Source organism: Pelophylax lessonae (assembly GCF_965119305.1).
Source record: "Pelophylax lessonae genome assembly, chromosome: 1".
NCBI lineage: Eukaryota > Metazoa > Chordata > Amphibia > Anura > Ranidae > Pelophylax > Pelophylax lessonae.
The window spans coordinates 719,352,382-719,367,339 of record NC_138768.1 but is presented as its reverse complement, the minus strand read 5'-3'; the positions used below and the strand labels follow the sequence as shown (position 1 = coordinate 719,367,339).

General features: G+C 48.1%; 1 protein-coding gene across 2 annotated transcripts in view; it reads right to left on the bottom strand.

The window, feature by feature from the left end:
• SNX25 (sorting nexin 25) overlaps positions 1-14,958 on the bottom strand; it is a 368,398-nt gene that overhangs the window by 46,050 nt on the left and 307,390 nt on the right. Inside the window, exons 8-9 of one of the 2 annotated variants that reach the window (XM_082258976.1) lie at positions 882-1,013; positions 392-664 (exon numbers count right to left, since the gene is read on the bottom strand). In XM_082258976.1, coding sequence (XP_082115102.1) covers positions 392-664; positions 882-1,013 — 405 coding nt within the window. The remainder of the gene's footprint in view (positions 1-391; positions 665-881; positions 1,014-14,958) is intronic. The other variant, XM_082258977.1, reaches the window with a different exon arrangement.

Here is a 14,958-nt window from a genome sequence, read left to right as displayed (position 1 = left end):
TGAGGTGTATCAGCCAATGGAGAGAGAGAGTCCCGGGACAGACGAGGCTCTCGTGTACATCGCTGGATCGAGAGGAAGCTCAGGTGAGTATTAGGGGGGCTGTTGGAGGAGCAGCACACAGAAAGGTTTTTTACCTTCATGCATTAAAAAACATTCAGCCTTTACAACTACTTTATATATAGGATCTGCTGAAAACATGTGCATGATAAACACTTCCAATACATAAAAGCACTCCTCACGACCCCACAACTTGATTGTCTTATGACTATGCCATCAAAATAGGAGTAAACTAGGCTGTTTATGGCTGACCAGTGGCTTAACTGTGCCTATAAATATTTTTCATATATTGTACAATCAAGGGCAAATCTAAAGCTCCATGCACAATACTCACTGCTTCATCCTTGTCATCGGAGACACACAAGCAGGACGACATATCTTCTTGCCGAATCAGCTGCTCATAGAGATCACTGACGATGAATGAGGGGTAGAACCTGTCCTTCAATGTCTCATAGACATCAGCTTGGACTTTGTTGAACACCTCAATCCCTTTGTTGCCCACAAGACTCTGCTGGATTTCTTTGTAAAGTGGCTTTTCTACTTGTATTTCTTTACTTTCAACAAAGAAATTCTGGTAGATTTCACCAACTAATTGAGGTATTTCAGACTGCAGATAAAAGTACAGCGTTATTGGTGTTGACAAAACCAAGTATCTAACAATATGATGTGCATTTGAAGGGTTTTATTACATAAAAGAAGACCTATCATGATATTTAACAATGGAATGATTACCCAAGTTTAAACTTGTTAAAACAGATTGTGAAAATTAAAGAAAAAAAATCTAGCTAGCTAGAGAGAACCATCGTAAAAAATTTCCATTTTACCTTATTTGCATTCTTCAAGTACTCCACAGATTCCCAAAAACTGATAAGCGCTCTCTTATCAATTTTTTCCATATATGTTCTAAAATGTTCTCTGAATGAGGAGTTTGCCAAAATGTCATCAAACTGAATAATCTGAAATATTAAAAAAATATAAAACTGTGTAGAAAATGTATACTAGTAGTCTATCTGGAAGCACAATATTGAACGCAGAGAAACAATCAAGTTCTCTGGTAAATCAGCAATCCGTAAATTCTGTATACATTTTCTTCTTGTGTATAAATTACACAATTAAAATGACACAAATTTAATTAGGACTACAGCAACTAGGTCACAAAAGTAAAATGGCCTATTTTTATAGTACACATATGACTTTAAATATTATTTACACTTTAAAACAAACCTGAAGCAGGCAAAAATATGAATTTATTTTCCAAATGAGCACACTTCGATTGCATCAGTGAGGACGTGGGATGCCGCGGTCCTCCTACTAGCCTCAGGAATCTGTGTCAACACGATCTTATCTGCTTCCTTTTTTAAGTGTTATTTTAATAAAGCCTTCTTATTGTTTTACTGGATTACGCTATGTGTCTCGGTGTCTCCCCCTTCTATTTTTCATCCAAATGCCATTCACAATTGATCCTTTCTGGTGCCTTATTGGATTTGAGGAATATTTATCTGTGATGTGAACAGTGCTTGCTCGGGACCCTGTACAAGTGTTAAGCCTATTGCAGTTTTGGGGCCAATTCATTAGTTTGAATGGCCATGGATCTCTGGTAAGCAGCCCTCTTATCCCTTCATACACGGGTGTCATTTCCTGCTATCTCATGAGAGAAGGAACCACTTGGAACACCTGATATTTGCTGGGACTTGTGGTGCACTCCGGGTGTAGCACCTTATTATTAGAACTCAATTTTATTCACTTTCTTTCTTCTGGCTACACAAACTGGGCTGACAGTGCCGATGCTAAAGAAGGTGTAGGAAAAGAGACCAGGTTCGTGATCTTGGAAGATCTTGGAAAATAACTGGATTTTTGACTTACCGTAAAATCCTTTTCTCTTAGGTTCATTGACGGACGCAGTCCTCTGATGCATATCAGTAGGGTAATACCGTCCCTTACAGGAGTAGTACACTAGGCAGAAAAAATTTCTGGCTACGCCTATGGGCAGTCCCTGGGGGTATACCCTCTCTCTTCCTGCATAGGATTTCAGTTTTGTATCAAAGCAGTGTCAGAGAAAAGCACAGAAACCCACTCAAAAAATAGAGGAGCGGGTACTGCGTCTGTCAATGAACCTAAGAGAAAAGGATTTTATGGTAAGTCAAATATCCAGTTTTCTCTATCGTTCATTGAGGGACGCAGTCCTCTGATGCATATCAGTAGCGAGTCCCAAAGCAGTACCAAATTGAGGGGTGGGAAAAGCAGAAAAAAAAAAAAAAGTCCCCAAGGCCAAAATGGCCAACTAGGCAACACAGGAATCCTCAGAACAACCAGATGAGGTCCACCTGAAAACAAACAGAAGAAAACCCTCAAGGAAGGCCAAGGGGCTCCCTAAACAGCTGCCTGCAAAACCTTGTGGCCAAAGGAGGCATCCGCAGATGCCACCACATCAACCTTATAAAATTTGGTAAAGGTGTGAACAGACGACCAAGTCGCCGCCTTGCATACCTGAAGCACAGACGCCTGATGGAGAAAGGCCCAGGAAGCACTAAGCACCCGAGTAGAGTGCGCCTTGACAGGGAGAGGTGGAACCTGACCCTTAATGGAATAAGCCTGCACCACCGTCTGATCCATCTGGAAATAGTCGCAGCAGACGCAGGCAGCCCTTTCTTCGGGCCATCCGTGAGCACAAAAGAGTCAGACATGAGAAAAGACTCGGTAGACGCCAAATACACCTTAAGCGCCCGAACAACATCGAGGGTATGCAGGGCAAATTCCTTAGGATGTTTTGGCTTAGGACATAAGGAAGGTAACACAATGTCCTCATTTAAGTGAAAACTGGAAACCACCTTCGGCAGGAAGGACGGATCCGGCTGAAGTACCACCTTGTCCTTGTGAACCACCAGATAGGGACAATAGGACAGCGCCGCCAGTTCCAACACCCTGCGCGCAGAAGTGAGAGCCACCAAGGCGGCCACCTTCTGATACAAGGTAAGCAGGGGCACCTACCGAATATTCCCAAAGGGAGGCCTCTGGAGAACCGACAGCACCAAATTAAGATCCCATGGCGGTAGCGGAGGTCGCACCGGAGGTACTAAGTGTCGCACCCCCTGGATGAAAATACGCACCAGGAAATGGGTGGCTAATGGCCTATGGAAGAAAATAGCCAAGGCCGAGACCTGACCCTTGATAGTATTCAAGGCCAACTTTTGATCAACTTCCCGTTGAAGGAAAGCCAAGATCAGAGCCACCGGAAAGAAGCGAGGGTGGGTCCTAAGGGACTCACACCACGCAATGTACGACTTCCACGTACGGTGATAAATCTTCCTGGAAGTCGCCTTCCTCGCTTTTAGCAGAGTGGGAATCACTGAAGCAGATAAACCCCTGTTCAGCACCTGGCTTTCAACAGCCAAGCCGTCAAAGCCAGTGACTGTAAAGCAGGATAGAAGATTTGCCCCTGAGAGAGCAGATTACCCTGAGAGGAAGTCTCCACGGGGCGTCTGCGACCAGCCTGACCAGGTTGGCGTACCAGGAGCTACGAGGCCAGTCCGGAGCCACAAGAATGACCGGAATTCCTTCCACCTCTATTCTGCGAAGAAGTCTCGGCAACTTAAAAGGAGGAAAGGCATATATCAGCCGGTACTGGCCCCAGGGGGCCACCAGCGCATCTGCCAGAGGGTCCCGGGAGCAGGCCACAAACCCCTGTACCTTCCTGTTGATTTGAAATGCCAACAGATCCATGTCCGGAGTGCCCCAGCGAAGGCACAACTGTTGGAACACCTCCAGGTGCAGGGACCACTCCCCTGCATCCAAGGCCTGGCGGCTGAGGTAATCGGCCTGCCAATTTTCCACTCCCGGAATGTGGACCGCGGAGAGAGCCGGAAACATGGCGCTCCACCCAACGTAGAATGTCTGCCACTTCCATAGCCACAAGGACACTCTTGGTGCCCCCTTGGTGATTGACGTAAGCCACGGCCGTGGCATTGTCCGATTGAATGCGCACGGGACAACCCTTCAGACGGTCGGTCCAGTGCGTCAGGCAAAGCTGGTTCGCTCTCAGCTCCAGGACATTGATCGGCAATCGAGATTCCTCCAGGGACCAGACTCCTAAACGAGGACTCCCCCCCCCCCCCCCCCCCACCCGGACAGACTCACATCCGTGGCGACAACTGTCCAGTATATAGGGAGAAAGGATTTCCCCGACTGAAGTATCGGGGATCTAAGCCACCAGACCAGGGACCCTCTGGTCCTGCGGCTTAGACGAATCCGAGAATCCAGAGAATTTGGGTGTTTGTTCCACTTGAGAAGAATTTCCTTTTGAGGAACCCTCATGTGGAACTGAGCAAAGGGGACCGCCTCGAAGGAGGACACCATCAGTCCCCGTACCCTCATACAGGTCCGAAGGGACGGCCGGTCGTTGGACATCAACAAACGAACCGCTGACTGGATCTTCTGGAGTTTTTTCCAGAGGAAGTAACACCCTGGCAGAGTGCGAGTCCAAGGTAAGGCCCAGATAGACCAGTCTCATGGAAGGGGTCAGAGAGGACTTTTCACGATCCAACCAAACTCCTCCAGAGTATGCATGGTGACCCCCAAGTTTTCCTTCAGCAACACGGGGGACTCCACACAGAGAATCAGATCGTCCAGGTAGCCAAGGACTGATATCCCCCGCTGTCTCAACAGTGCCAGGACCGGGGGCCAACACCTTTGTGAAGAACCAAAGGATAACGCCACAAACTGATAGTGATCTTCTCCCACAGCAAAACTGAGCAGCACAGATTGGAATGTGAAGGTAGGCATCCTTGATGTCTATTGACACCAGGAAGTCCCCCTGATGCGAATAGTTTCCATCTTGAACTTTTGAGCACACACGAACACATTGAGTACCTTTAGGTCCAGGATCAGCGGCACCTTGCCCTCCTTCTTGGGAACCGTGAACAGGTTGGAATAAAACCTGTGAAAGACACTATCACTCCTTGCTGTAGCAAGTCCTGCACTGCCCCGTAGAGCGCACGCAAGCGATCCGGGGAAAGGCGGACATTGGATGAAAAAAACCTGACCGAAAAAAACCTGACCGGAGAAACGGATCGAAACTCGATCTTGTATTTGGACGGCACAGCCTGCCGGACCCATTTGTCTGAGATCCAGGCCAGCTACACGTCCGAGAACCGGCAAAGGTGTCCCCACACCCCAGTCACGGGTGAGGGCGCACCCTTCAGGCCGACAGGGCCTTGTCCGCAGCCCTGGTGGAACTGGACTTCTGTTTCCCAGCCCAGGGACGCTTGGGAGCACCCGAGGGAGCCTTGAAGGGCTTAGCCTTATCGGCTGCCCCTGAGGGACGAGAATACTTTCTGTGAGCCGAAAAGGACGGACCCTGCCTACGGCGAGAGTCCCTACCCCTGGAAGCCTGCGGGAGAAAGGTACTCTTACCCCCCGTAACACCTTTAATAATGTCGTGCAGGGTAGCCCCAAACAGACGGTCCCCCTGAAAGGGGAGTTCCATCAAGGCCTTCTTAGAAGCCTGATCTGCAGACCAACACTTCAGCCAGAGCATACGCCTCATGACCATCGCCGAAAACGACAGACGACCCAAAAGGGAAGCAATGTCCAGCGCCTGCACCATCTGGTCCAACAGTTCCCCAAATTCAGGAGGGTCAGGCTGGCCCTCCACATCAGGGCGTAGCCTCTTCGCCCATTCAGTCACCGTTTGGGTGACGAGGGCCAAAGCAAAGGCAGGCCATAGCGTACATGTTACGGGCCACAGCCTCCGTCTTCCTATCCTCTGGATCCTTAAAGGAGGGGGAATCTTCCACCGGAATGAAGGTAGCCTTGTTAAGTCTGGAGACGGGGGGATCCACCTTAGGTGGCACCAACCACTTCTTCACTAGAGACTCCTCAAAAGGGTAGCACCTGGTAAAAGCGCCTAGACACCTCAGGAGAACGTGTCCGCCGCTCCCATTCTTTGCAGAGTAGGCCAGCAAAATAAGTAGAGAAGGGAAAAGACGTTTCCACCCTTAAAGGCTTATAGGTGCCGATGGCAACCCGCGCTCCAGGAGCAAGGACAGCCACATCCTCCAATTTTAGGGTTTCGCGCACCGAAACAACCAGTGCGTCCACCCGCGCCTTATCCTGTGCAGCAGAAGAGGCAGAAAGCTCATCCTCACTATCAGGAGGAGGCACCTCGCGGGGTACCCAACCCAGCCGGGGTACCCGTGTCTGCGGTGGCTGGGTCAGACTCAGAGTCCGAAACATCAGAGGAGGCAGGGGTAGGGGGGGTTGTTTCTGCGCATCCTGCCCTCTAAAGGCCACCTCCACCCGTGACACAAAAACTTCCAGGACCGCTGAAATCGCATCAGTGGACAGTTGTGACCCGGAGGGCCATGCGGCCTCCGTGAGGGGATCAGGTGGGGACACGTGGTCTGAGGGGTCCATGTTGCACTAATAGGACCCGCCAGCAACTTTGAAAAAAATGACAGAAAAATTATTATTTTTTTGTATGAAAAGGGAATGTCCCCACAGCGCTACAGCGCCCCCGTAGGTCAGGCCCACGCTATGGACCCCCGCAGAAAGAGAGAATAAGCCCCCAGCGACTCACTGTCCTTGGAAAGCAGCAATACCCAGGAGGTCTGCACGTGTCAGCAGTGGCTCAGAAAAGGAAATCTGAGCCAGAAGCTTCTCGGGCTGAAGAGAAGGGCTCCTCCCCTGAAAAAACTCCTCCAGGCACACCCATGGGCCTTCCCAGCAAAAATTTACCGCAAGATGGCCACGTGGCCATCGGAGACCCCAAGCCAGCCCTACTACCTCATCCAGCCCTAGAGGGCCTGACCGAGACCCCCCCCTCCACACCAGCCAACGAGCGCCGTGAACGCCCCCCCATGCAGCCAGCACACAAGGCTCCAGCCTCAGGTAGGCCCAGGACAGTCCCCCACGCTGGGGAGGGGGTGGGGTCACAGACAGCGGGCCCGCGTCCACCCCGAAATCCACCAGGTACTCAACATACCGGGAACACAGGCGGGCACCATCTGATGACAGGACCCCATGCCACAAGAGTAGGGGGGCTGTAAGACCAAATAGGAATGCTGCGACATAAGCCTAGACCCTGTTGTGTGCGTCCTGGTGAGACATTTAACTCACGGGGCCAGTCCCTGTCCAGTGGGACTATGTCGTGGCCAACCCAGCGCGGAGCTAAGGCCTGCACACGCTCGATGGCCAGACTGGGGTGACCACTGGATATGGGGGTCCAGTCTGTTGCCCAGCTCAGCATAATTGCTTTAAGATCTCACAGGAAAAACGTTCCGGAGAAAAAAAAATGGATTTTTGTAAAATCTTACCGTAAAATCCTTTTCTCTTAGCTCATCGACAGACGTAGTCCTCGGTGATACACCACCTTCGGGTTATGTTACCTCCGCAGGAGCAGGACTAGACAGGAAATTAAAAAACTCTGGCCACACCCTAGGGGCAGTCCCAGAGGGTATATCCTCTCTCTCTCTGCCTCAGCAAATCAGTTATGTGAAAAAGCAGTGCTTAGAGAATTTAACCCAACCCAACTCCAAAACAGAGGGGCGGGGACTATGTCTGTCGATGAGCTAAGAGAAAAGGATTTTACGGTAAGATTTTACAAAAATCCATTTTTCTCTAGCGCTCATCGACAGACGTAGTCCTCGGTGATACACCACCTTCGGGACGTCCCAGAGCAGTATCACAACTGAGGGGTGGGAAAATGGAAATCAAATCCCAATCTAGAAGGCCCAACCGGTGCCAACTAGAAGTTTACAATGCTCATCCTTAATGATGAGACTCAACAAAACAATTTTCAAACAGAAAAAAACCCTCGAGGTAGACCACCGGTCTCCTCAAATTGCGGCCTGCAAAACCTTGCGGCCAAATGAGGCATCCGCCGATGCCGTCACATCAATTTTATAGAATTTAGTAAAGGTATGTACCGACGACCAAGTGGCCGCCTTACATACCTGGACCACTGACGCCTGATGGCGAAAGGCCCAGGAAGTACTGAGCGCTCGAGTGGAGTGCGCCCTAACAGGGAACGGAGGACTCTGACCCTTAATAGAATAAGCCTGTACCACCGTTTGTCTAATCCATTTGGCAATGGTCGCGGCAGATGCAGGCAAACCCTTTCTGGGGCCATCCGTGATCACAAAAAGTGAATCCGTCTTACGGAATGATTCCGTAGCTTTCAGGTATACCCTGACTGCCCGAACCACATCCAAGGAATGCAACGCATGTTCCCGATGATGCTTGGGCTGAGGACACAAGGAAGGTAGTACAATATCTTCATTCAGATGAAAATCTGAAACCACCTTGGGAAGAAAAGATGGCTTAGGATGAAGTACTACCTTATCCCTATGAATCACTAGGTATGGGGACTGGCATGATAATGCAGCCAGTTCTGACACCCTGCGAGCAGAAGTAATAGCCACCAAGAAGGCCACCTTCTGGGATAAAGTAAGCAAGGGAATGTCCCTGATGTTTTCAAAGGGAGGTTTCTGTAGAACCGACAAAACCAAATTAAGATCCCAGGGCGGTAAGGGCGCGCGGACTGGAGGAGCCAGGTGCCGCACCCCCTGGATGAAATTCCGCACCAAGGACTTGGTAGCTAAAGGTTTCTGAAAGAAGATTGCTAATGCTGAAACTTGACCCTTGATGGTGCTCAAGGCTAGCTTCTGCTCAACCCCTTGTTGCAAAAAGGCCAATATTCGAGACACCGAATAGGTACGTGGAGGAAATCCTAAAGATTCGCACCACGCAATATAAGTCTTCCATGTGTGATAATAGACTTTGCTGGAAGTCGCTTTCCTTGCTTTAATAAGGGTAGGAATGACTGAAGTAGACAAACCTCTGTCCTTCAGTACTTGGGTCTCAATGGCCAGGCCATTAAAACCAGCGACTGTAAAGCACGAAGGTAAATAGGTCCTAGAGACTACAGACACTCCCTGAGACGAAGTTCCCACGGAACGTCTGCGACTAACATGTCCAAGTCGGCCAGGCCGGCTTGAAGAGGCCAGCCTAGAATTTCTAGGACCACTGGCGCTGATAGGATCTGAACCAGGCGTCCCTAGAGCTATCTGGCCCCGACCATCCGAGAAAGTCTGGTCGTTTTCTGTTCCCACACATTTATCAGATACCTGATAGTTATCAGGAAAGGTGATCTTTTCTGGTTGAACCTCAGGGACCGAAGTCACCCGACTAGAGGCTACTTGGCCTATCTGGTCAATCAGATCCGATTCCTGTGAGGTATCGGGACTAATCTTAGGAAAAGGTAAAGGAAAAGATCTATACAGGGAACGGTAACTACCGCTTCCTGTACTTAAATGTTGGAAGGGAAGAATCGCACCGGTAGTAGTGGTAGATGCTCGATCTAATGTCCTGAATACCGGTGAAAACGTCCCCCCACCCTGAAATCGGGTGGGGGCGCACCTTCAGGCTGTGTACTCCTTTACTTCGGGTTTGGCTGGGTTGGTCCTCTGCTTGTCCGACCATCCCTTCTTGAACCCTCCTGGAGGAGTCTTGCCTTTCCCGGGAGTACCAGCCGGGCGCCCTTTATGGGCGGTAAAGAAAGGTCCTCGCTTGTTGCGAGGCCCCTTAACTTTTGCAGCCTGTGGCAAAAAAGTACTCTTGCCCCCGGTGGCATCCTTAATGATTTCATCTAGGTTGGCTCCAAATAGACGATTCCCCTGAAAAGGGAGATTGGTCAAAGTCTTTTTGGAACCTAGGTCAGCTGACCAGCATTTTAACCACAGCACACGTCTGAGGATCACTGCTAACTTAGATGTATGCCCTAACAAGGGAGTAGTGTCCAAGGCTGCGTCACAGATAAACCGTAGCCCTTGTATGATCTGTTCTATCAAATCAGATGTCTCCTGGGGAATATCTTTCCCCCTAAGATCTTGGCGTACCATTTTCGCCCATTCCGTAAGTGTCTGGGAAACTAGACCAATAACAATTACTGGTCTAAATGCTGACCCTATCAGAGAAAAGATAGTGCGGGACTCCGCTTCTATCTTTCGATCCACCGGATCCTTAAAGGACGAAGTGTCCTCCACTGGAATAACCGTGGCTTTATTCAGCCTGGAAATAGGCGGATCCACGACTGGTGGTACCGTCCATTTCTTAATGATGGATTCCTCAAACGGATAGCGTCTAGCAATACGCTTGGAAATAGTAAAGGTACGTTTAGAATGCTCCCATTCTCCTTTAATCTGATTACCAAAACATCTAGGTACAGGAAAAGCCTTCGCCGTCTTGATGGGCTTATTAGTCCCAAAAGGCCTTTCTGTTTCAGTTGCCTCTGCCGGTAAAGCCTCAAGTTTTAAGGTTTCTTGCACTGCCACAACTAGTGCGTCCACCAATGCTTCTTCCTGAATTATAGCAGGAGAAGAAGCGTCCTCCTCACTGTCTGAGGGGGCTTTACCTGGGATAACAGCCCTTGCAGAGGAACCTGCAACTGCAGTGACCATCTCTGAATCAGAGTCAGAGGTGTCAGATAGTATAGGGGTAGGCGGGGGTCGCTTCCTTGACCCCCGTCCCTGACAGGCCGCCTCCACCCGAGCCACCATAGACTCCAAAATTGCTGTAAATGACTCTATACTCTGTGCACCGGCGGGTCCCGAGGCCCCCTCGAGGGAAACAGGTGGGGGAATATGTGTGGCAGGGTCCATAATAACTCCAGTTACTTCCTGGATGATATAATTCAAAAGTAAAGAAAAAACTTTTTTTTTTTTTTTTTTTTGACCCTTAGTGCCACAAAAAAACCCCTTAGTGTTACCTGCTAGGGATCCCTATCGATCGAGAGAGAGAGAGATAGACCCCCAGGCTCACCACTTGATGTTCAGAGTTAAACTGCAACAGCTTACAGCGCTGTCTTAGACAAACAGGAAGTCTTTTGGCTGGCTGCCCAGGAAGAAGGGAGGCGGCTCCGCCCCTCTGCACGCCTTCCGGCGCCTCCCCCAAGCTCCACGAGGTGTAGAATCACCTCAAACATGGCCGCCCCCATGCTGGAGACACTAGGCTACGCCAAAATGGCGGCTCGTGCGATCCAGCAAAAAAAATGGCGGCGGCCTGTGCTGACTAGCGGTGTGCTGCAGGCACACAACACTCTCTCTGCATGGGGATATGGCGTGGTTGGCGGTACCGGCCCTGGCGGACCGCATGGCCGTTCGGGAGGCCTGCTAATAGCTGGAGATCTGATTTGGAAGGCAGTCTACATGTCCATGGCTTCTGACTGGTAGGTAGCTTATACTTAACCCATAAGATTCCCAAAATGCCACAGATTACATCTTTAAAGCATGTATACAATAGATTGTTAGCTCCCAAACCAAGCCTCCTGGCTTTTTGCACACATAAAATCACACTCAAAGTAGGAGGATTTGTGACATGTTATAGGATAGAAAGAACTCTTTCTTACCATACAGAGAGGGGCCCGCGTTCACCACAAAACCCGTCAGGGAAAAAGGGGGAACATACTACTCACCATACCGGAACCAGGCGGGCACCAACTCCTGACAGTACCCCTCTCCACCGGAGCGGGAGGGCTGTCGACCGATACGGACGCCGTGACTCATGGTCTTTGGCGTTTCAGCGAGACGTTTAACTCGCGGGTTCAGTCCTTTTAATGGGACTTTGTCGCGGCCGACCCAGCGCGGAGCTATGGCCTGCACGCGCTCGTAGGCTGAACTGGGGTGACCACCGGATCTCGACATCCAGCCCGTCGCCCAGTTCAGCTTTCTTGCTTGAAGATCTCACAGGAACACTGGAGAAAAAAAAGCTGTCTAAAAATCCTTTTAGAAAAAAATTCTTGCCAGGACCTAAGATCCCAGCAAGGTATCTAGGTCCTTACTCCTAACTAGACAGAAAATAACTGATTTGCTGAGGCAGAGAGAGAGAGGATATACCCTCTGGGACTGCCCCTAGGGTGTGGCCAGAGTTTTTTAATTTCCTGTCTAGTCCTGCTCCTGCGGAGGTAACATAACCCGAAGGTGGTGTATCACCGAGGACTACGTCTGTCGATGAGCGCTAGAGAAAAAAAGACTAGCTAAAAAAAAGCTACATAAAAGAAAAGCACTCCCATGCCAGGACCAAAGATCCCAGCAAGGAACTAGGTCCTTACTCCTGACTAGGCAGATTAAAACTGACATCTTGTGCAGGAAGAGAGAGGGTATACCCCCAGGGACTGCCCATAGGCGTAGCCAGAAATTCTTTCCCGCCTAGTGTCCTACTCCTGTAGGGGGCGGTATTACCCTACTGATATGCATCAGAGGACTGCGTCCATCAATGAGCGATAGAGAAATACACATTTATAGTTCTTTTTAAAATGTTTTTCAAATCTTTTTCCTGCTATAAACATTATCTGTAGCTTCACAATGTGCCCTTTTGTACTAGACAAAATATATGACTGCAGTATCTGGTATAGTCTATTCTCTAGGGTGATCTGTGCGCAGGCTATCACTTCATAACATTTGCTATCTTCACAACCACTTCAGTGATCTAGAATGGAACATGTTTCTACAAAACCGACATGTAGATTTTTTCTTCATTTATGTTAGAAAGTATAGTACAAAAACCTGCAGTGATCATCAGAGGAAAAATATTGTGTTCATTTCTGAGGAAGTCCATATACCTTAAAAAGGGTACACGCTTTAAGAAGAATGATTCTTCAATTTTCATATAGTCTGCACTAGACATATGCCGGTTTTCGGTAATTCGATATATCGCGGTATTGCATACCCACGGTATTGTTATTGTGACATTTTTAAAATACCGTGTTCATCTGCTCCTCAGTCTGACTTGTGAATTGATACATTTGGATGACTCATTCCTCACTCAGCAGTTCACTCACTCAGAGAGACACAGTGCCTTCTACAAGCAAGTGTCTGCAAGTTTTTTACCATACACTGTCACTAGATAGATAGATTGAGAGATAGCTAGACAGCTAGATGGAGAGACAGCTAGATGGAGATGGAGATATAGATAGATAGATAGAAATACATACACGGGCATAGCAGCATATATATATATAGATGCACAGGCATAGCAGCCCACATTACATTATTATATAGCCATCAAGCAGTGTCTGGCCTAACTGGTGATGACTGGTCTTGGCGCTCCGATCCGATGGCCTGGTCATTAAGGGGGCAAATCCTTGCGGTCCAGAAGTGGTTAAACCTGCAGGAGGACCGGTGTTTTTATTTGTAAATTACTTTACTATTGCTTTAGGCCTGGTTCACATGTATGCGGGTTAGCGGTTCACATGTATGTGGGTTGGCGGCCCATATTTGCACAGTGATAGGGATAGCAGCCCATTGATTTGAATGGGGTTGGGCTGCTATGCCTGCGTTTTCAGCTGGAAAAAGCCGCATGCAGAATTTTAAAAAATGCATTGGCCGTGAACCCCATCCTGCTTTTGCACCATGCGACTTACTTGCAGTTCCTGCACACGCAAACTGTTTTTAAATGCTGGGCCCATGTATTTAAAAACGCAGAAAGCTTGCCAGAGCAGGAACTGCAGGTAAGTCGCATGGTGCAGAAGTAGGATGGATTTAAAGGCCACTGCATTTTTTAAAATGCCGCATGCACCTTTTTTCTGCGTAAAATGAGGGCATAGCAGCCCGTTCAAATCAATGGGCTGCTATGCCTGTGCAAATGTGGGCAGCCAACCCGCATACATGTGAACCGCCAACCCGCATACATGTGAACTAGGCCTAAAGCATGTGAAAAGTAATTTACAAATAAAAACACTGCTCCTCCTGCAGGTTTAACCACTTCTGGGCCGCAAGGATTTAGCCCCTAATGACCAGGCCATCGGATCAGAACGTCAGGACCAGTCATCACCAGGTAGGCCAGACACTGCTTGATGGCTTATTTTAGGCCTGGTTCACAGAGTCTGTACTGACTGACTATATAATTATGTGCAAAAGTGAACCAAAGTCCCAAAATTCAGCAATGAAATTGAAGTGAGGTAGAAATTTAATAATTTAAGTTTAATAATTGAATACCGTGATAATACCGTATACCGTGACAAAACCCTAATCAATTAATGGCAGCATGGAAATCTGATATCGTCACATGCCTAGTCTGTACACACCTTTTGGCATTTAATTCAGACTTTCTGAAAATTTCTGAAGGGACAAACTCCCAAAAAAAAAATTTGTACGTTAACTACCAATTTTAGTTTAGTGTGTATGGTTTTCGTTTGAGAAAAATCAGATACGAAAGACTGCGCACATAATTAGAAGCAATGAGCAATTAAAACAGCCTTTGTTGGTTGTACGAGAATTTTCATACATTAGTAGCCGGCGGCTCGCTTGTTTTAACTGCGTGTATACTCTGCATTGGATGTGAGTGTAACCTTTATTTTATATTAATAAATACACCTTATGGTTTTACGCTATGGAGCTTTCATTTTGTGTTATAGGACGGTGGCGCTATAACAGTGACCATTCAGCGGAATAGAGTTGGTCCCAGGGCGACTCCATTAGGATATCTGGCCACCCCCTTTTTGTCCGTGTGAAGTTACCGAGTGTTCCCTGTCGGGACTTACAGGCACAAATTTACCAATATCTGGTAAGCAGTATTTATGTCGGTGGAGGATTTAGCACCTGCGGTGAACACAGATTGGTATTTCCCTTCATATCACAGTTCTTGGGTCTTTTGGACTTATTAGAGACTTATCTTTGCACTTATTCATCAAATTATGTATTGTGCACGGATTTTATGATCACTTATTTAATTATTGGAATATAATTTAATTTTTGATCACACATTTGATTATTGGATCATTTTCAGAGACTATCATTTTTGCACTTATTTATCTAATTTTTTATGCATTAAATTCTGATCACACATTGATTATTTGATCATTTGTATTGGTAGTTGTGATTTAGGTCAGCTTGATCACAATCTATTATT